This window comes from Daldinia decipiens, assembly GCF_022478715.1.
Source record: "Daldinia decipiens strain CBS 113046 unplaced genomic scaffold F4813scaffold_39, whole genome shotgun sequence".
Lineage (NCBI taxonomy): Eukaryota > Fungi > Ascomycota > Sordariomycetes > Xylariales > Hypoxylaceae > Daldinia > Daldinia decipiens.
In genome coordinates, this window is record NW_026054582.1 from 238,500 (window position 1) to 257,813 (window position 19,314).

Below are 19,314 nucleotides of genomic sequence, written 5' to 3' on the forward strand. Positions count from 1 at the left end.
GGGGTGCACATCATGACACAACACATGCATTCTGGGAGTTTCCCTGTCACCGGCCCGTGCCTCTTGTTGGGGTATGCGCTCGGTATCTCATTTTAGATGGATTAGAAGGATTACATTACGCATAACCATACCTCACATTCCCTAATATAATATTCCAACATAAAATTCCTTTCGGGGCCCTAGATTAGGGAGAGGGAGAGGGAGAAAAGCCAAAGAATGTCGAGCCCGGGGTTGCTATTTGGTTGTTAAGGGCGGGGAAGAGCGCTCGCATAGCCGTGTTGAGGGTCTAGAACTGGAAAGGTAGATATCTGAGAAATAGGGGTCCGTAATGGACCCAATGCTTCAGGAGTCTAAAAGGACGTAACTGAATCAATGGAACTAGCAAAAGCAAGTTAGACATTCCCCGGCGTGATTAATGGTTGATATGTTGCATAGGCAGTTCTCATAGGTTCGGATTCCTATCAACGCATATATATTATAGGTTGTAATAGCGAGGTCGAGGTCGTCATGATTTCGTCAGTTGGATTCACAGGAAATAATAATGTAAAGGATGCCGGTGGCCTCCTATCATCTCCTAAGACCTGAGTGAGTTACAAAGGCTGCGAAGTAACCCTATGGCCAATCGACCTATGTCCAGATTTACCTAAATCCTAATCAATGCACAGAATCAACGCAAATCAATACGAATTAATGCGCGGACCGCGTATATGTATTTACATAGGACCTATGGACATGAGGTAGGTACATGTATCCATGTAGAAGCTTAGGTATGTACCTAGGTACCTACAAAGGTACTAGCCACATCAGCCACTTAGGTACAGGTCTATCTAAACCGGCAGACCGGGTCTTACCTTATGTACTCTAAAGCCAAGCCCATTGTTTTTTTTCTTCCCTTTGAAACCCGCTGTAAGCCAAGCCGGTCCATACACATAATGTAGAAAGTACATAAATTCTCCAATCATTCAAACAGACCGCGACGAGGCGACACGCGCCTTTTCCAACGACTATCCAAATCTCGGACCCAGATAACTCGGGCCATCTCCCCCATACAGCCATACAGCCATACCGCCGTACTGCCTATTCCCAATCGCGATCGAAACTGGTGTCGCACGCTTAAACGGTGGAGCTACAAAACTTTAGTTCCAATCAGTCCAAGGAATTAAAAATCAAAGTAAAGCAGAAACAGAGACATAACAAGGCCCTCGAATCGGGGCCAAAATAGTCAAGATGCAGACCGGCTACCGCCCTTACCCGCAGCAACAGGTGCCGCCGCCGCCGCCGCAGCAGCAGCAGCAACAGCAGCGTACTCCCCATTCGGCCGGACAGCGACGAGGAGGCATTGGTATGTAAACTTGATTAGCAAGACCATCTACTTTTTTATATATCTGGTTTAATGCTTCTGTTGTCTTTGAGTATTTGAATTGTTGGCGATTCAGTAAAACTAGCAAAGCTAGGAATCGAAGCCAGCCAAAAAACCAAAAAAAATCATATCCCTCCCCCCTCCCCCCTTCTCTCTCTCCCCTTCCCTCCACGCATCCACACATTGGATCCACTGACCATTAGTTTGGACTCTTACCACTCCTACATACATGTGTTAATCCACTAGGTTACCTATGCATATACATACACGTCGTGTACCTGCAGTTTACTGCTACTGCTACTTCTCCTTTATTGTTGTTGTCTAGCCACACTTTTCTTAGGTCATACTCTCCCCTCCATCTTCTGCTCCCCCTCCTTTCCTCTTCCCAGAGATTCTAACTAACCCCTCTGTTGTGTCTACAGGTCCCATGATGTCGTCCGGTCCTCATCATCAAGTTCCCCTGACTCAGGCGCAAATCGCCCAGCAGCAACAGGCCGCCGCCATACAGGTCGAGATGGCTAAGCGGCGCAGTCGCAAGCCAACCGATAAGAATCTCCCTGATAACATCGACGACTGTGCCGTCGGTGATATGGCGGTGAGATATCGAGAGCTTAGGGATTTTGAGAGAAGACTCGATGCAACTATGACGAGAAAACGCCTCGATATTGTCGATTCGGTAAATCGAAGCGTCAAGGTACGTGTCATATGTCTCGGCCAACATCAGATCTTATACCTAGGTACTAAACATTGCGTAGCGCTGGAAGACGCTTCGGATCTGGATTACCAATACCGCAGAAGATCAAGTCTGGCAAGGGAATGGTCTTGTCGATACCTTTGATTTCAGTTCTAATCTAGAGCCCACCTATCGCATTAAGATTGAAGGACGATTGTTGGATGACGACGATGATCTCGACAAGGATGATGATAGTGAAGATAACACGGGTGAATCTGACGACGCCGACCGCATGGAGGAAGACACGAAACCGAAGGCGAAGTCTCCGAAATATAGGTTCTCTCATTTCTTCAAGGCCTTGAGCGTAGATTTTCCTAGCAATCGGAAGGGCATCGATCAGGTCGTCGAATGGAAGAAGCCGGAGCGTGCTGGTCCATCGTCGAGTCTTCCCGCTGCTGCCGACTTCGACGAACTGACGTTCAAGCGTAGCGGAGACGAGAACCTTAATATTACGATCAATCTCTACAGGCACGAGGAGCCCGAGCGGTACGCGGTTAGCCAGGAGTTAGAAGACATTGTGGACATGTCAGAAGCTACACGACAGGAGATAGTGATGGGGATTTGGGAATACATTAAACTAATGGGGCTACAAGAGGACGAGGAGAAGCGCAATTTCCGGTGTGATGATTTATTGAGAAAAGTGAGTAGTCATCATACAAGACTTTATTAACATGCCCGGCTAACAAATGGCTTCAGGCTTTTGGCATCGAGACGGGGTCGATTCCTAGGCTGCACGAATATATTACACCGCATCTAAAACCCCTACCACCGGTCAAGCTTCCCTACACCATCCGACTAGACGAAGACTTCCACAAAGACCCACAGCCGACCGTCTACGATGTTCGCGTCGCTGTAGATGATCCGTTACGCGAGAAGATGTCTTCGTTCCTTAGCAACGCTGGTTACGCCAACATGCTGAAGGAAGCTGCTTCCCTTGACGACCAGCTCGCTATCATAATCCACGCGATCCACGTGTCCAAGGCTAAGCATGCCTTCCTAACGTCTCTTAGCGAGGACCCTGCCATTTTTGTAAGGGACTGGTTGAGCTCGCAGAAGCGTGATCTCGATGTAATTATGGGAGAGTCAATGAGAGGCACTGGTGAAGATGCTACTGGAGACGAGTGGAGAAAGGGAGGCAAAGATAGTATCTGGTCTACCGTCAACGCTCGCGAAAGCGTTACGGTGATGTTATCTAAGCAGTCTGTCTTACCGCAGCGATAGCTCCTAAGTTAACCCGTGAGGTGCTTGGGAATCAAGAGGAAGGATGGAGATGACTACCTGAGTAATAGTCAAGGCAATGGCGTATGGCGTGCTAGTTTATGGCTTAGGATTACGAGTTAGATTCGTAACCTCTTGGTGTGTAGTAGGAGAGTGGCTCGAGGAAAAGAGGTTCTATATCCCTGTATTAGTAGAATGGGCATCGGCAAGAAAACGTCTTAGGGGCTGGGTCCAGAATCAACATGATCTAGAGACAATCCACGGTCGCTCTAGGGGGCTACTGTAACCTTTGATTAGAGCCCTAGTACAGCAATCTCGTAATAAACTGATATAACATCCATTAACAAGCATTCGACTACATGCTATGTTATTGTCTTTATGCAAGACAATAATTAGCCTCGGTTTTTAATATCTTATCCCCGAAGACTTTGGCTTTAAGTTCCGGAGTTACACCCCCCAAGATGTTCTTGAGAATGTATCCAAAATTAAATTAAATTGAGTTACCTATACGAGATAAGATGTCTGCGATCTTCAAGAAGGCTAACACAGCCGTTATTACGGGCGGCGCGTCGGGAATCGGCCTTGCGCTAGCACAAAAGTGTGTCGGTTATGGCATGAGAGTCCTTGTTGCGGATTGGGACGCCGAGACTCTGGGTAAAGCTGGCGAGACACTCGGAAGCGCTGTGAGTACTGTCCGTATGGACGTGAGTAAACTGGAGGACTGGAGCGGGCTTAAGGATAGGGTTAAGAAGGAGTTTGGAGGTATGTTATACTTGCTACTAACAATACAACTCGGATATATTAGGCACAATACTGAAATGATACTAAACGTACGGGACATAGGCCAAATTAACCTCCTGGCACTTAATGCCGGGGTCGGTGGCAAAACGGCCTTTGAGGGCGAGGGAGCGGACCCGGCGGCGTTCCAGAGGATTCTCAATGTTAATTTCTTCGGCGTTGTTAACGGTACCTTGGCTCTGCTACCGCTTGTCAAGGAGAAAGCCATCGCCTCCTCTGACTACAAGGCTGCAATTGTTATCACAGGCTCTAAGCAGGGCATCACAAACCCACCTGGAAACCCGGCGTACAACGCGAGCAAAGCTGCCGTCAAGTCCCTAGCCGAGCAACTGAGCTTCGACTTGCGGGCACAATCTAACATAAGTACGCACCTGCTAGTCCCCGGATGGACTTGGACGGCACTAGCAGGCGCGGCGCCTGGACGAGAGAAACCGGATGCCCCCTGGACGCCAGCACAGGTGGCGGATTACTTGGAGAAGAAGATGGGAGAGGGCAAGTTCTGGGTTCTATGTCCGGATAACGATGTCGATGAGGAGACGGACAGGCGACGGATGTTGTGGACGGCGGATGATGCGGTGAATGGACGGCCGCCGCTGAGCCGTTGGCGGGATGAGTATAAGGATGAGTTTGCCGAGTGGATGGCGAAGAAATGAAGGGCTAGTTTGGTTGAGGGTTTGAATTACCTATAGGGGTAAGTATCGTATATTATGGACGATGCTACTATACTGGAATCCGTAGTTCAGCATAACTCCATTTTATTAAAAGAGTGGCTGCTAGGGGGGATTATGTCCCTATAGTGAAGGATATCATATCATCGAATTTGATTATGTGTCAATATTTTAATGTTTCATTGCGATTTCTCCTTGTTTTGTACTTTCGTTTGTCCGGCTATAACCCAAACGCCTAACTACATGCACACAATGATTGCCAATGACGGCTGCTTGGTACTTCTACTGTTCAAGCCTGATATCTAAGAGTCCTTGCTGCTAAAGCGAGAGAAAAAAAATCGAACCGTGGTTGAAGCTACTTATGGATACACGTAACACCTGGGTCTGGACCGGACCCTGATTCCGTCAGTAGTACCCCTAAACCGCTAGCTGGCGGGTCGGGGGAACGGGGTTCGGGGGCATATTCCTGATCTGCTTGATGAGGAACTCGCGCTCGTCGATGAACTGTTCGTCGTCGGTGCGGTCCTCGAGGAAATGGGAGAGGAAGTTGAGGAGCTTCTCGCGGTTCATGAGCAGGATCTTCTGCACGGCGATGGACTTGTGGGGGTTGGCCACGAAGACCTTGAAGACGTGGAAGCCCTCGTACTGCACCATCTTGCGGTCGCTGCGTAGCAGGTTCATGCAAATCTTGAGGTGCTCCCCGCGGTCGACGTACGCGGTCATGACGTTGTAGTTGGACCGGTCGAGTAATATCTCACCGAGCAACTTGATCGACTGCCGTTTCGTCACGTAGCTGTTCGACTGTACTAGGATGTTGTTGTACTTGTCGAAGAAGAGCTCAAAGTTTATCGAGAGGTAACGCGGCACAAGCTCTTTATGTTTTGTCAGGAGTTCCTAGAACGGCGCCTATTAGATAATGTCTTATAGTCTTGTATCTCGATATTATAATTAGACATACTCTGAATGTTGTGAAGGCGTCAGCAGCAACCTCAAACGAGCTCTTATCGATCCAATCGAAGAATCGCCAAAAGACTCCGTTGCCGCTCTGTGGCCGTTCCCTATCAATTGCCGTCACACCCTTCAAACTAGAACCGGGCTCTTCCCCATCGTCGTATAATATAATGGCGGCGGCTGCCTCGTTCTTAAGAACCTCACGAAGTACAGAACCCGCGGGCGTTGCGCTCTCCTTGTGGTCGTAACCTCGACACAGCTCTAATAGGATTTGAGGTTTATTATTCACTACGTAGCTCAATGCGACTGGATCTGTCTTTGGCGACGCCGTGGGGGGTCGGAACCGAAAGACGTATGAGAATATAACTTGGGTGTCTTTTCGAGACTCGAAGGGGAGGCGGTGTAGGGTTTGAGCTAACAGGAGGAGAAGGTCCTCTTCTATCAGACCTGTAACCAGCTGGTATACTTGCTCTGGGGTACTATCTACGTCTGCGATGGAATATGTTAGTATTATACGATAGGTCATGAATTTGCGCGGGGGGATGGAGGAGGCAAGTACCTGGCGTTCCTTGAAGTATAAGCTTCATCTGACTGAGCACCTTGGCAAGCTCTTCGGCCTGTAACAGGACATCTAGTTAGCATATTATATAATTGGTATAGTGTTAGGCTTATGTACTTTGCCAGGGGCGTCAAGTTTGAGAACATGGTCTCTAGCTTGCTTGGGAAGATCCAGAGCGTTAGTCCTGGTTCTGCCCCTCGAAAATAAGAACGACATGGTTGTGATTATGTTAGGTAGTTATACGTATGCGTTTGCGTATGCGTATACGGGTAGGCGCATCTATATCGGGAAACTTTAGGGGAATGGAAATCCGAATTCGGTAAGAGGAAGTTATAAATTCTTGGACCGCAGGTTGTTGTAGGTGTTGTCTGTTCTCGGTCCTAGACCTGCTCTTAATTGACGGGAGATGGGGCGGTTTGAAGTATTCTAGTCAACCAAGATCGTCATTGTACTCGTGTAGGCTGATTGATTCGAATATGCCCGACGTCGTTATCCCAAAACTTGGTCTACCTTGGTGGTGAGGCCCGAATGGTGCCATGTGCCATGTGCCGCTTGCTGGTAATTGTTTATCGTAAACGTAAATCCGGGGATCGGAATGTTTATTTACGGGGCGGATAACCTCAGCTGAGGCCCTAGGCTAGCGTCACTTTATGTATTCAGGTATTGTACCTCGGTGCCGGTATCTTATCTTTAGTAATCGAATAACCCTTACTTTCATATTTTGAATGGCGGGGCCTTGAAGCGCGATGCACGTCATTAAAATACATAACATAATAATTCCTAGACGAAAACCTCGATATTATTGCAATCATCACCTAGCCTGTTTTGATGCCTTCTATCTTCCCTATGAGTTCCCATGGTTTTGAGCAAGGTGTGAGATGGATCGTATTACTCACTAAGATACAGTCTTTTAACTTAAGAAACTCATTGGCGCATTTATCTTTGTGGACCGCGTTATAATCTCCCATGATACATTTTCCGTATACCGTTGCCTATAAACCACCGTAAGCTTTAAGACCCTGTGATATAGGATGTACGTTGATCTGTTAAAAATATAAATATATATTACCTCGGTAGAGCATCGTGAAACCGCAGCAGCGAATTTCTGAATTGGCCGTTGACGTGCTGGCATTTTTTCTAATACGCGCTGGTAAAAGCTGAAGCCGAAATCTTTACAGGTTTAACCGGTTTGGCCAAGTTCTCGCTGTCAAATACTTGTAGTCGTCCTGTTATGTAAAATTCCACATGAGATTGTTCTTTCTCTACCAAGGTACGTCAATATGCAATAAAAGGATATGCAATAAAATGATAAAGTAACCGTTTGATAATTCGTAGGTACATCAAGGCGTTACATAACTGGAGCCCCACTCATGCAGTTTGCCAGGTGGGGGTTGGGTCCGAATATTTCGATAACGCGACGCGATGAACCTCACTTCCATCTCTCAATCAATCAATTCAGTTATCGCAATCAATTTCAAATTGTCTATACCCACTACAATCTCTCTTTTCTTTGCTGAATTATCACATTCCCTAATCAATTGTCTCCCTTTTCAGTCATGCTCCTCGTTTGCCGACTTACCTGCGATTAGCACTTGCATCGATCCTATTCCTCGAAATAGTTCAAAGAATTAAGCTCAAGTAAGACGATGCTCGGACTTACGAGTATCGTGACTCTGTCGCTGCTCTATCATGGCTCTCTCACATAGTCGCCAGTCTTCGACCTCTTCCGATATTTCTGATGAATTTTCCGCCCCGGAGTCCATCCCTGAATCCACATCTCACCGCTCCATGGTTCCGCCTGCCATATCTCCTCCTCATGTCTTAGCTATGGAACGCGATAGGTATTCCGACGAAGGTAGGGTTTTTCGTTTCTTAGGTAGCTATATAGTTCCTTTCCGCTAAAATAACTTTATAGACATACGTATTCTGTACGAAATTGTGCTCAAGGCTGAAGAGATCTTATCCGAGCTCACGCCTTCCTCTCGGCTACCAACTCATGCTCTGTTTAAAGCTTATGATGAGATTCTTCCAAGGCATAAGCTCGACCCGGACGAAGACCAGCTTATCAGCAAGCTTGTATTCCGGGTTGGAGGTGTCAAAAAGGCGATTTCGCTTAAAGAGAAGTTCAAGGTAATCATGTCGCAGATGGAAATTACTGTTCAAATGGATGGGTCTTCGGCGTATGAGAGCGATGCTGGAGAAATTTACATTGATCCTGCCTCCTCTCACAAATCCCTTGGCTTTATCAATGGTGATCATGTAGGCGATGATTATATTATCCTAGAGGACGACAATGATCGACATCTACATAATGCAAACAACCAGGCTGACCTCTCTGTGATCGAGCAACACCTCGAAAATAGCGCAATCGCTTTTCGTAAGAAACACAGGAATAAATTCTCTGCTACGAGCGCTCTTCGACAATGGCAGAAAAAGTCAGCATTTATTGCCAACATTTGCGACCAGTTCAATGCTGCTCGGCAGGCTGACTTGGAAGAAGATGTTGGGACGAAGTTCGAAATTTGGAGAACTATCGCTGCTGAAGTGGACAATGTACCACCCCAATATCTGCCCCCTAATGTATATTCAAAGCGGATCGAGGGAATTGCTGTCCGGGCCCATGACATCCACGTTACTAGAACTACACTGAGATGTTGGCGGCAAAGTGCAAAAGAGGAAGGCAGCAGGGTCCGGAAGATCGAGGAGTCGACAGACCCTTTGGAGCGTGTCGCGGCAAAGGCGCATAAATATATGATGCTATCCCGTGCTTTTGCGAATTGGTCCAACCGCTGTGAGGAAGAGTCGGAGAAGGCACAGATGGCTGCTAAGGTCTATGAAATGAGTTTGAAATCTAAAGCATTTGGACTGCGCCAGCGTCTGGGCGATAACATTCATGAAAACGGTGCTCATGGTGCTCACTTCGATGCTTCTCCCTCTGCTAACCCGGGCAATTCCGAAAGCGCGCCAGAAATTCCTCTGGCTAGTGATCATGCCGGGTTTAATGTTGCTGTCGAGCCTTCTGGTTTGTCAAATACTGCAGTCGGAACCTGCGAGAGAGGATCTCCCGAGGCTTCTACGAGAGTTGCATCTTCTAAAAACGACCCGGTCGATACAATAGATGAAATGGATGAAATCACACTACTTGCGCGAAGGCATATTCTCCGCATGCGCTACTATGATGCCTGGGAGAAATACACGGCGGAAAATTTACAGAGAGCCAGAAATTTCCGTGCAGAACAGCAAGATGGTCACATAGCCCATGTCATTCTTATATGGCGTTCCCAAGCCGAAAAGGCATCTCTAGAGCAGGAAACGATGCAATACAATGCGAAAAGGACTAGCTACTATAACAAGACAGTAAAAGCTCTCGACACATGGAGACAAGACAGCCAAGAAAAAATGCACGGGCAAAATGAGATGCTTGAGGACTATGCCACACGAGCCAACTTCTACTATAAAGCTACCAGGATACTACCTACTTGGCAGAATGCAGCTGAGCAAGCTGTCCAACAGCAAGGAGTTCTCGAGCTTTATGCAAATCGAGCTGAATATTATTATAAGGCTACAAATTCGCTTCCCCTTTGGAGAACACAGACGCAACATGTTGATCACGAGGGGAAGAAATTGGCGACCTATGCTCGGCGAGCTGATTATTATTATAAATCTCGAGGTGCCCTGTTGGCATGGTATGCTATTTCCAAACAAAGGCGTAAACGGAGGTTAAGAGAGGCGCACTTGGAAACCCGTCGTATTGTGAAGAAAGGCATGGGGGAACGGTGTATTGCACAATGGCGTGAAAAGCTACAGCCGAGCTTCGAACGGCTTGAGGTGATGGATTTACTCCTAGAAGATGTCACCGCGGACCAAGAATCGAAACAACTTGTAGAAGCACTCGGAACGTGGCGTGAGAAGGCACAGCAGAGGGAGGAAATGGGGTTGATGAGCGATGCAATGGTCGAGGGGAAATTTTTAGATCAGTGGAGGGATCAATCAGTATATCATCAAGAGCTGGAAGTTGAAGCTAAGGAGCATTGGAAAGAAAAGACGATGTCTCGTACGCTGAAAAATTGGAACCTTAGTTCCCTCCAAGTTCAGAATCGACCACTCATAGTAGCAAACGCGCTGGAAAAGAAGGACAGGAGACTGGTGCGAAATGGGTTTGAGAACTGGTACAGCCGAACAGCAGACAAGCTTGTTCCTATCGAGCTCGAGGATGGAAGCTATAAGAGTGTGGAACAAGTGGTAGAAGATGCTCAACATCAGGCCTCACTAAACCACGCGCGGGGTTTGTTGGATAACTGGAAAGCTGCTGCGAAGGGTAAGAATGATAATATCCAGCAAGAGACATACACTCCCACCCCAGGAAGACCGCGTCTCTTCCTAGGAGGCCTGAGTCTGCGGGAGACGACAACACCATTAGCACCCTTACCGAGTCGAAATTGGCGAGCCAGCGAAACGGCAGTGAAGGGGTCGGCAATCGCAGGTAGAGCCAGTCGTTCTAGTCGCGCTGCGAGGAATCTCAGGGTCTCATGGGCGCAATAATTAGGTTGGTCCAATTGACAATATCATCGACGCTATGGGTGTGGGGTTTGTCTTGTTTGAAAGTATGAGTGGAATCTTCCATGGAATAGGCGCAAATGGTATTTTTACATAGTGATACCCCTGGATCTGCTGGTTCGAAAGATTCAAAGATACCTAACTAATAATAGAATATACGAACTTTTGAGCTGTATTGATGTTGCGTAGATACACAATTATCTTTATTAATTGACTAATTACCTAATTAAGTACGATCTAATGGTATGAACGGAAGTTCAATATTCCTCTGTAAATACCTAACCTAGGTTAGTATATTTGGAATATGTATAGGTACCCACAGACTGAATAGGCCATTTCTAAGGGTGAGAAGACAATGCACCAGTTACTGCATTCACCTTTTTAGATTGACTTTTCCTTATGCAATATCGATGGATTGATGCTAATTAGATTCATTAAAGTGCTTAAGACAGGGATTCGCGGCCCGTCCCACGTCATACTGCAGCCGCAAACCGACGCGACATAATTATTAACATTGCAGCGACGACATCTGACAACAGGAGAGCACCTGCCGTTTTCCCATAACCCCGTTAAGGCTGCCCCACGCTCAAAATACATGCACATATCCTAAGCTTGTCACTTACAATCCCTGCCAAATACATAAAGCGATGATCCATGCGTAGATCTGCCTTCCCTCAAAGCACTATCCTACTCGGCGCTTCACGACTCTAAATCTTTAGACATGTCCATATCGAGCTATTTGTGACGATAGTATGAAGGCAGTCCTTCCAGGTCAGCCTGAAGCCAGTCTTCAAGCTGTATCGACAGGCTATTGGGACGACAAGCGCGTCATCGTTTATATCACCGGCAATGCCCTCGCGATTCTATCGGACCCCGAAACCATCATCCAGACCATATATGACAACGATGAGCGGAAATTGGATGCTGTATCCTTTGATGAATGCTCGGGAAAGATAGCTGCGTGCACGGATGCGACCGTGAGGATATACCGGCCTTTGAGCCATGGTGATGATGGTGGTTTGCCCAAGGTTATTCTCCCCTGTTTTGCCAAAATAGTTATTGTGTAAACTTGGCTGATTGTATATAGTGGGCTTTACAAACGTCTTTTGAAGTCGATGGAGGTCCAACGCCCATAACTCTGTCCTGGGGAAGCGCCGAGGAGCTCCTCGTTGCGCGATCATCTCTATGGCTTTACGATACAACGTCGACGCCACCCTCTTGCCATTGGCAGCAGGAACTAGCTAGTCCTGCCAAAGCAGCGAACCTATCATACGACTCGTCTTACATCGCGTCTATAGGATATCACGATCGCCTAGTAAAAGTGTGGCGGCGGCTGAACTTCAGTTCGGAAGAAATACAATTTGATTTTGGTTATCTTTCGCACCCGCGAGCAGTAACCAGTATACAATGGCGCAAACCAATTTACGTCGACCAGACGATCGAGAATGTGCTATACACATTTTGCGCCGACAATGTCATGCGCGCATGGACGGGTGCAGATAGTTCTAGTCGCCAGTCGCTACTACATCACTGGGGGCAATTGGATCTAGCGGCAGCAGTGCGGGATGGGCGCGAGACAGGTAAACAAAATCCGGTATGGGCCTTCATCTTAAGCCAGCGAGATCTCGCCAACGCTACGGAAAGAGCCGTCCAAGAGAGAGGGGATGGTCAAGAAAAGGAAGATGTCGCTCTTCAATATTTGCTCTCCATTGCCAACAGAGATACAGAGATTTGTGTCGTTTTCGATGGACGCGGAAGTATGTCCTCCTGGGCCTTGGAGAGTATAAGTAACAAACTCAAGGGTACTAGTAACGTGGATAATGTCGCCTATGTTAAATCGAAAGACTTTGATTTCTTGGGCTCGTCCGCGAAGGAATACCACGTCGAGATTCTCAGCTATTGTAACAAAATCTCAGGAAACCTACACATCTTATTTCACCACTTTGATGGAAGGATAGAAGTGTTCGAGAGCAGCATTGCTGATTTCCTGGACCCGACTTCCAAGGCCAAAACCCGACTAATCCCTCGTGCAACTTGGTCTGGGCATTCTGCTTCGGTCAAGAAGATTGTACGAAATTTTAGTGGTCGTGCCATTGTATCGAGGACAGAGCAGGGCGAAAGTATCGTCTGGCGACATACTCCTGGTCCACTGGGAACAAAGCTATTACGACATAATGTCATCCCCGAGAAGCGACATATACATCGAATATGTTTAATTAGAGGAGGTCGTTTTGTCGTATTTCTGCATCATGAGAGTATTTCTGTTTGGGATTGCACTTCGTCAACGCATACGCTGCTTGCCGATCTTAAATATCACGTCCGTGGCAAGCCCCTTTGTATCATTGTGCTTCCCCGCGAGCGGGTAGATGACTATTCGGTTGCACATATTGCGACTGTCACCTCGGAGCAGGAGGGCATAGTTTGGGAGCTCCATCTGCCCATGGAGAAGAATAATTCTGCTAAAACGCACATTAATAGCCACAAAAAAGGCCTTCGAGAGTTTTGTACGTTCAAATTAGAAGACGCTGGTGACCTGGCCTATGTCTTACCGGTTGATCCCGCTGGTATATCACATGCTATATCTGGTTTCTTAGACGTTTTTGCCCGGGATGTTGCCGTATCGTACACTCACGGCGGCCGCGTTGAATTTTGGACTGCCAGAATTTCCAAAGAACGAAGCCAAGTTGAATGGCTTTCAACATCTTCAATGGAGACTGGCATCCCAGAACCCGTATTGGTCAGTGGCAGCACGATGAAAAAAGCTGCTCTCGCGAATGCACAGCGCTCAGAACTGACGATTTGGGATATTCGAGGGGCCCGGTTAGAATATAAGCAGGATTTTGAGAATCATAACCCAGTGCAAGATCTTGACTGGACGTCTACACCAGATTCGCAGTCGATTCTGGCCGTTGGCTTCCCATATCGCATCCTCCTCCTCTCACAGATGCGCTTCGACTACTTAAACAAAGGCCCTGCTTGGGCGCCGGTCCGCGAGATTAATATCCGAGATTTCACACCTCATCCCATTGGGGACTCAACTTGGCTCAGCGATGGCAATCTAGTTATCGGTGCTGGCAACCAACTATTTTCGTATGATAGGACTTTTGAGATAACTGACCGATTGATCTCGAGCGCACGCGTACCACACCGTAAAAATGGGACTAGAGATCTGTTTAACGTTATTCAAAGATTAAATGGACCATTGCCAGTCTTCCATCCTCAATTTCTTAGCCAGTGTATACTCGCAGGGAAACATGGTGTGGTTCGGCGCGTGCTCCTGGCTTTAAACAACACGCTGAAGTATCATATAGAGGGCGAGTCGATCGACGATTATCTAGGCTTAGATCTAGCGGATTTCTACATACGCAAAGTGAGTAAGACGAATTTCATTTAAGAGTTAATTTGCTAAGTTTTTAGGGGTCAATGTCCATTGGCAGCAACGGGTCGTCCTATCTCATGTCCCAGATGTCGTTCGATGATACTGATGAAATATTCACGGAAGACATCGCCTTAGCTGTCTGCGAGAAGCTGCAACAGGTTACTATACCCCAACTTTCGGGCCATGAGCAGATCCAATTGGTCGATATCGTTGAATGTGTTGGGGTTGTAGAAAAGCAGCGTCGATCGATGGATGAGAATGGTGCCAGGTTCATTTTATTCTTCCGGCAGCACGCGCTAAGAAAGGGTAGAACCAACGAGATTCACATGTCGTGGAGGGAAATTAACTGGGCTTATCATTCTACTAGTCAGGATATTCTGACAGACTTCGTATCCCGCCAATATCACGGCACTATGTTGTGGGAGAATGCCAGAGAAAGCGGCATGTTTATGTGGCTTGCAGATGAGGCCGCCGTCGTAAGCTTGACCACTAATAGTGTTGTTGATTACCATCTAATCTATTTAATAAACAGAAGGTACAATTCGAAATTGTGGCTCGTAACGAGTACACGAAAAGCGAGATGAAGAATCCCGTGGATTGCAGTCTCTTCTATCTCGCCTTGAAGAAGAAGACTGTTCTTCAAGGTCTCTGGCGCATGGCGACTTGGAATCGCGAACAAGGAGCAACGCAACGGCTCTTGGCGAATAACTTCGAGGACCCTAAGTGGAAGACGACGGCTTTGAAGAATGCATACGCTCTCCTTAGTAAGCGTCGTTTTGGTAAACACCCCCTTCATATTCATGAAGCACGCAAGTACTAACATGAGATGTAGGATACGCGGCTGCCTTCTTCCTCCTCGCAGGCCACTTACAAGATGCGGTAAATGTGTGCATCAACCAAATCAAAGATATCCAACTCGCTATCGCTATTGCGAGGGTATATGAAGGCGATAATGGACCCGTATTAAGGAAGCTACTGGAAAACGAGGTCCTAGCCCTTGCGGCTCAAGAAGGTAATCGCTGGCTAGCGTCGTGGGCTTTCTGGATGTTAAAGCGGAGAGACATGGCGGTCCGCGCTCTTATTGTGAGTTTGTATCAAAATTTATTTTGCTACATAAAAGCTAACCCCTTGAAGACGCCCGTCTACACACTATTAGAAACACCAGTCTCATCAGACAACTTGAAGGCAAAACTCTTCCTGACAGATGACCCGGCCCTTGTTGTATTGTACTCCCAGCTTCGACAGAAGACGCTGCAAACGCTCCGCGGGGCATCCAAGGTAATGCCAAGGACAGAATGGGAGTTTGTCTTACACAATGCCAGACTCTACGACCGCATGGGCTGCGACCTCCTCGGCCTAGACCTAGGTAAATCACCAAACTTAAGATTTATCTCATATTTCGCACAGACGGTCTCGTTAACTGCTATATAGTTCGCAACTGGGAATTCCTCCGGCATGCTACGCCGACGGCTCCAGATCTTGGCGGTGAGATCGATCCTAGTAAACTCCTACGACGCCGCAGCTCGCTAGTTGTCCAGGACATGCCTATGTCGCACGTAGCCCGGACCGATATGAAAACCGGTGGCCACGGCGTCAAGCCACCGCCCAGCGTCTTCGAGGAGCCCGATACGAATTCGCTTCTGGATAGTTTTGGGTTCTGATGGACTCTCAGGAGGCTAGTTTGCGTGGAATCTTGGGAATTGCTCTGTTCTAATAGATGTATTGCACCAGCTCTTGAGAGCTAGGATTTGTTCGTGCTTATAATAATTAAGCGAGTAAGACGTTAGTAGGGCGAGGCAGCGGGCGTTTTAGAAGTGTAAAAGTGTATCTAATATAGATCACATCCTTATAGCTGTGTTCTTTCCAGAGCTCCGTACGTAGACGAGTTCCCGGGAGTTAATGAAGGGCTGGTAAGAAAGGAGTGTATTTGAAAGTGAAGTCGATAGGAGTCGGAGAGATCAGTTCGAAGCGAAGTCTGTATCATAATATGATGCTCTAGTTAGTATTGATTAGCAGCCAAAACGTCAATATGGGTTATTAGTTGGTGTTCGTTGAAGTCTAGGACTGGTTCAAGATGTCTAATTCCGATACCTAACTCACATAACTTGTATTTCGTCAAGTTTCTTTTCTGGAACTAATCGTGGTCCCAGTCCAGACATCCACCTATCTCACTTCTGTTGCACCTTCAGCTAGCATCATAGCCGAGGAACATAGACAGTACCTAGTAGACATAACCCAAGTGGCAAAAGGACAAAGCAGTCGTCTACCGTAGAGATCCCTTACCATCCGGGGCTTCATTAACTCTCTACACCGCCTATGAGGCTTTTGATAGTTTCGCGATGAGAAGCCGAGGCATCATAGTGATAGGTTGGTCCCGCCGTTCCATCTTCGTTACGAGGAAAAGGGGTATCATGAGGTGGACCTAGAAGACATAGCAACTTCGTTGTTATGCAAGGAACCATGAAACTAAACTATGGGCACTCATGGATGTTTATACATATGCCGAAAGTATCCTTTTTTCTAGACGTCTCATCCATAATCCTAATATGGTTAAGGTTCGGAAGACATTTACATACATCCCAATCTGGTGTTGCTTACTTTGAGTAGGTAGATAATATAATAGGTGTAAGCGTAGCTAAATGAACATGTGTGTGTACATGTACTCAGTGGCATATAAGTATCTAGTTATAAGGGTTAGGCATTCAAAAGTTCTGTATAGCTTCAAATATTGCAAATAGCGGTTCATCGCTGAGTACCTAGTAAGTTCATCCCTACCATCCAATATTCCGAGCGCACCTCAAGGCAGACACGGAAGTGACCTCGTCGTTTTGATATCAGTAGACATCATCGTAATGGGAGGCCTTAGACAAGCCCAAGCCCATCCCATTGTATGTTGAGCACCTGGTTTAGAAGCGATATGGAGAAATCTCACCACGGTACCGAATATCGCCACGGCATAGCCACGTCGGCGGACCATAGCCAGGCTCGCATTGGGGAGTAAATTACTACGAATGCATAATGACTTCATGCGTTATCTTTCTACTCGACAGTGACATGGCTACCTTAGTTACTAATGATCACTGTCTAATATACCCTTCGACAAACCACCATAGTATGTAAGACTTAATTATAGTATATCCAATATATTCTACTATTAACTTGTAATAATTAACTTTGAATTTATATAACATCGTAGACAACAAATTGGGATTTCACCTGTGTTGTAGTATCTTTGGATCTGTTGAGCACAAGGCAGAAAATAATGGTGGATTCCTTGGCTACACTGCGGGTTGCGGCCGGAGACCCGAGTTTCGCCCAAACAGTGTACACCATGTAACGGCGACCCGAAGATGCTAAGCAGCCGAGCTCAAGTCTACAGAGATCTTGGCTACTCGGTAAAGTAGGTAAACCTTTCACATGCCCGGGGGTGGAGGGGCCTGTCCTGAAGTCAATTTCAGGGTTGTTTCGTCGATGCGAGTTCTTATAAGAAGGGTCGTCTATGTAAAATATTCCAAGGTAGTTTCTACATCCCTCACTACAGTCGTGTAGGATAATGAGAGATAGCCTCTTCTCCCTTTAAAGATTCCTAAACTGGTTCGGTTCACAGATTCTTCGCGATACTTGTCAAAATGCGATACGGATTACTGCTTTCCTCCCTTCTAGGGCTCAATGGGGTCCTAGCGGCTGGCAAGGTCCCCGTTGGTATGGAGGACGCCTTGACAACAGCAAATATGCCTGCTGAGTTCCTCGAGGATGTATATTTCGTCAATCATGTCCCCCTAATGGCTCTACAGGCCGACCCGCGTATCTCTTACGCCCTATACATCCCCAAAGACCATTATAACCCGGACCCGAGCAAAAGCGCCACTCCCAAGAAACTCCCCTTGCTTGTTTACGTCCACGGGACCGGTCGGAGCACAGTTGCTATCTACGATGAGCTTGTACCCTTTGCCGATTCGACTCCCTGTGCCATCCTTGCTCCTCTTTTCCCCGCCGGCATGGACGGCCCTAACGACCTCGATTCGTATAAGGAGCTTAAATCGGATACACTCCGTTCGGACCAAGCTCTATTGCAGGTTCTCGACCAAGTTGCCTACCGCTGGCCTGGCCTCAAGATGGAAAAGGTGTTTATGATGGCATTCTCTGGTGGTGGCCAATTTGCCCACCGTTTCATGTATCTTTACCCGGAAAAGCTCGCCGCAATCAGTATTGGTGCCCCTGGACGTCCTACATTCATCGACGATACCCAGAACTGGCCCGTTGGAACCAAGGACGTGAAGACCGTATTTGACAAGACTATCCAACCGGCCGTCATCGGAAAGCTCCCTATTCAGCTTGTCGTTGGCGGCAATGACACTGTGATCCACGGAGACGAGGCTTTCTGGGAGTGGGAGAAGGAGACTTTCGGTGGCGGAGGACTTCCTCCTATGAACAAGACCCGTCTCGAATCGATCAAGGAGCTCCGCGCGTCTTGGGAGGAGCTGGGTATTGAGACTCAATTCGATGTTGTCGACGGTGTGGCCCACAATGAGAAGGGTGTCCGATCGGCTGTCTTGGGATTCCTCGGCCCTCAGATCAAGAAAAGCTATTAGGGTGTTGCGGAACGACTAATGACAACTAAGTTGAGTTATTCTAACAGCATAAGGAGGACATGAGGGGGGGTTTTGAAGGGGATACGAGAAGGAAACAGAGGATATAGATTTTATAAAAGGGGCGGTTACACTGAAATATTCGCTGGAGTCATGGTTCTAAATTAATCACATAGCCTAGCTCTAAACACTCGTAGCGCTTGATATTCGTCCTGTACATATAGAGTTTCATGACTTCTCTTTTTAATAAATCGCGAGACATACCTTTTTAATCTATTCATGGTTCTACTGTTGATCGCGTTCAAGATATGATATAATAATCCAGTCGGAGTAACAGCCAGCTTTAGAGTAACACTAAATAAGCCTCATGTTGTAAATCACATTTGAAGGATGGAATTGGATATGCTATGCATTTTTGTTTACATGGATGTCGAGGCCGTCAGTAAAAGTTAGAATAGGGGGAAGGTATTACTTCGATATAACTTGACCATATATGTGAAAA

The 19,314-nt window shown here is 47.1% G+C and overlaps 6 protein-coding genes across 6 annotated transcripts; 5 read left to right on the forward strand and 1 right to left on the reverse strand.

Moving 5' to 3' along the window:
• Positions 1–892: 892 nt before the first annotated feature.
• Positions 893–3,655, forward strand: F4813DRAFT_371783 (uncharacterized protein). The gene is made up of 4 exons (XM_049244658.1): positions 893–1,342; positions 1,783–2,054; positions 2,116–2,733; positions 2,790–3,655. The coding sequence occupies exons 1-4, from the start codon at positions 1,228–1,230 to the stop codon at positions 3,312–3,314; spliced, it is 1,530 nt and encodes a 509-aa protein (XP_049096168.1). The 5' UTR covers positions 893–1,227; the 3' UTR covers positions 3,315–3,655.
• A 39-nt stretch (positions 3,656–3,694) lies between these two features.
• F4813DRAFT_371784 (NAD(P)-binding protein) lies at positions 3,695–4,937 on the forward strand. The gene is made up of 2 exons (XM_049244659.1): positions 3,695–4,073; positions 4,155–4,937. The coding sequence occupies exons 1-2, from the start codon at positions 3,830–3,832 to the stop codon at positions 4,760–4,762; spliced, it is 852 nt and encodes a 283-aa protein (XP_049096169.1). The 5' UTR covers positions 3,695–3,829; the 3' UTR covers positions 4,763–4,937.
• Positions 4,938–6,582, reverse strand: F4813DRAFT_371785 (Mo25-like protein). The gene is made up of 4 exons (XM_049244660.1): positions 6,405–6,582; positions 6,288–6,345; positions 5,736–6,217; positions 4,938–5,671 (listed from the first exon to the last, which is right to left on the reverse strand). Exons 1-4 carry the CDS (start codon positions 6,501–6,503, stop codon positions 5,195–5,197), a joined length of 1,116 nt encoding a protein of 371 aa, XP_049096170.1. The 5' UTR covers positions 6,504–6,582; the 3' UTR covers positions 4,938–5,194.
• Positions 6,583–7,681: 1,099 nt separating this feature from the next.
• On the forward strand, positions 7,682–11,067 carry F4813DRAFT_371787 (Sfi1 spindle body protein-domain-containing protein). Its single transcript, XM_049244661.1, has 2 exons — positions 7,682–8,142; positions 8,203–11,067. The coding sequence occupies exons 1-2, from the start codon at positions 7,977–7,979 to the stop codon at positions 10,827–10,829; spliced, it is 2,793 nt and encodes a 930-aa protein (XP_049096171.1). The 5' UTR covers positions 7,682–7,976; the 3' UTR covers positions 10,830–11,067.
• Positions 11,068–11,213: 146 nt separating this feature from the next.
• On the forward strand, positions 11,214–16,406 carry F4813DRAFT_216726 (regulator of V-ATPase in vacuolar membrane protein). Its single transcript, XM_049239742.1, has 7 exons — positions 11,214–11,872; positions 11,932–14,214; positions 14,262–14,699; positions 14,756–15,002; positions 15,056–15,306; positions 15,358–15,589; positions 15,655–16,406. The coding sequence occupies exons 1-7, from the start codon at positions 11,597–11,599 to the stop codon at positions 15,882–15,884; spliced, it is 3,957 nt and encodes a 1,318-aa protein (XP_049096172.1). The 5' UTR covers positions 11,214–11,596; the 3' UTR covers positions 15,885–16,406.
• A 1,188-nt stretch (positions 16,407–17,594) lies between these two features.
• On the forward strand, positions 17,595–19,030 carry F4813DRAFT_371789 (alpha/beta-hydrolase). The gene has a single exon (XM_049244662.1). The coding sequence runs from the start codon at positions 17,853–17,855 to the stop codon at positions 18,813–18,815; it is 963 nt and encodes a 320-aa protein (XP_049096173.1). The 5' UTR covers positions 17,595–17,852; the 3' UTR covers positions 18,816–19,030.
• Positions 19,031–19,314: the final 284 nt, after the last annotated feature.

Excerpts from the sequence above, each read along its gene's own strand:
- F4813DRAFT_371783 (XM_049244658.1), top strand. The coding sequence starts at position 1,228 with ATGCAGACCGGCTACCGCCCTTACCCGCAGCAACAGGTGCCGCCGCCG. Across the intron at positions 1,343-1,782 it reads ACAGCGACGAGGAGGCATTG|GTCCCATGATGTCGTCCGGT; the intron begins GTATGTAAACTT and ends TTGTGTCTACAG. Across the intron at positions 2,055-2,115 it reads CGGTAAATCGAAGCGTCAAG|CGCTGGAAGACGCTTCGGAT; the intron begins GTACGTGTCATA and ends AACATTGCGTAG.
- F4813DRAFT_371785 (XM_049244660.1), bottom strand. The coding sequence starts at position 6,503 with ATGTCGTTCTTATTTTCGAGGGGCAGAACCAGGACTAACGCTCTGGAT. Across the intron at positions 6,346-6,404 it reads AACTTGACGCCCCTGGCAAA|GCCGAAGAGCTTGCCAAGGT; the intron begins GTACATAAGCCT and ends GTCCTGTTACAG. Across the intron at positions 6,218-6,287 it reads TATACTTCAAGGAACGCCAG|ACGTAGATAGTACCCCAGAG; the intron begins GTACTTGCCTCC and ends ATTCCATCGCAG.
- F4813DRAFT_371789 (XM_049244662.1), top strand. The coding sequence starts at position 17,853 with ATGCGATACGGATTACTGCTTTCCTCCCTTCTAGGGCTCAATGGGGTC.
- F4813DRAFT_371784 (XM_049244659.1), top strand. The coding sequence starts at position 3,830 with ATGTCTGCGATCTTCAAGAAGGCTAACACAGCCGTTATTACGGGCGGC. Across the intron at positions 4,074-4,154 it reads GGTTAAGAAGGAGTTTGGAG|GCCAAATTAACCTCCTGGCA; the intron begins GTATGTTATACT and ends TACGGGACATAG.
- F4813DRAFT_371787 (XM_049244661.1), top strand. The coding sequence starts at position 7,977 with ATGGCTCTCTCACATAGTCGCCAGTCTTCGACCTCTTCCGATATTTCT. Across the intron at positions 8,143-8,202 it reads CGATAGGTATTCCGACGAAG|ACATACGTATTCTGTACGAA; the intron begins GTAGGGTTTTTC and ends ATAACTTTATAG.
- F4813DRAFT_216726 (XM_049239742.1), top strand. The coding sequence starts at position 11,597 with ATGAAGGCAGTCCTTCCAGGTCAGCCTGAAGCCAGTCTTCAAGCTGTA. Across the intron at positions 14,215-14,261 it reads CGGATTTCTACATACGCAAA|GGGTCAATGTCCATTGGCAG; the intron begins GTGAGTAAGACG and ends CTAAGTTTTTAG. Across the intron at positions 15,307-15,357 it reads TGGCGGTCCGCGCTCTTATT|ACGCCCGTCTACACACTATT; the intron begins GTGAGTTTGTAT and ends AACCCCTTGAAG.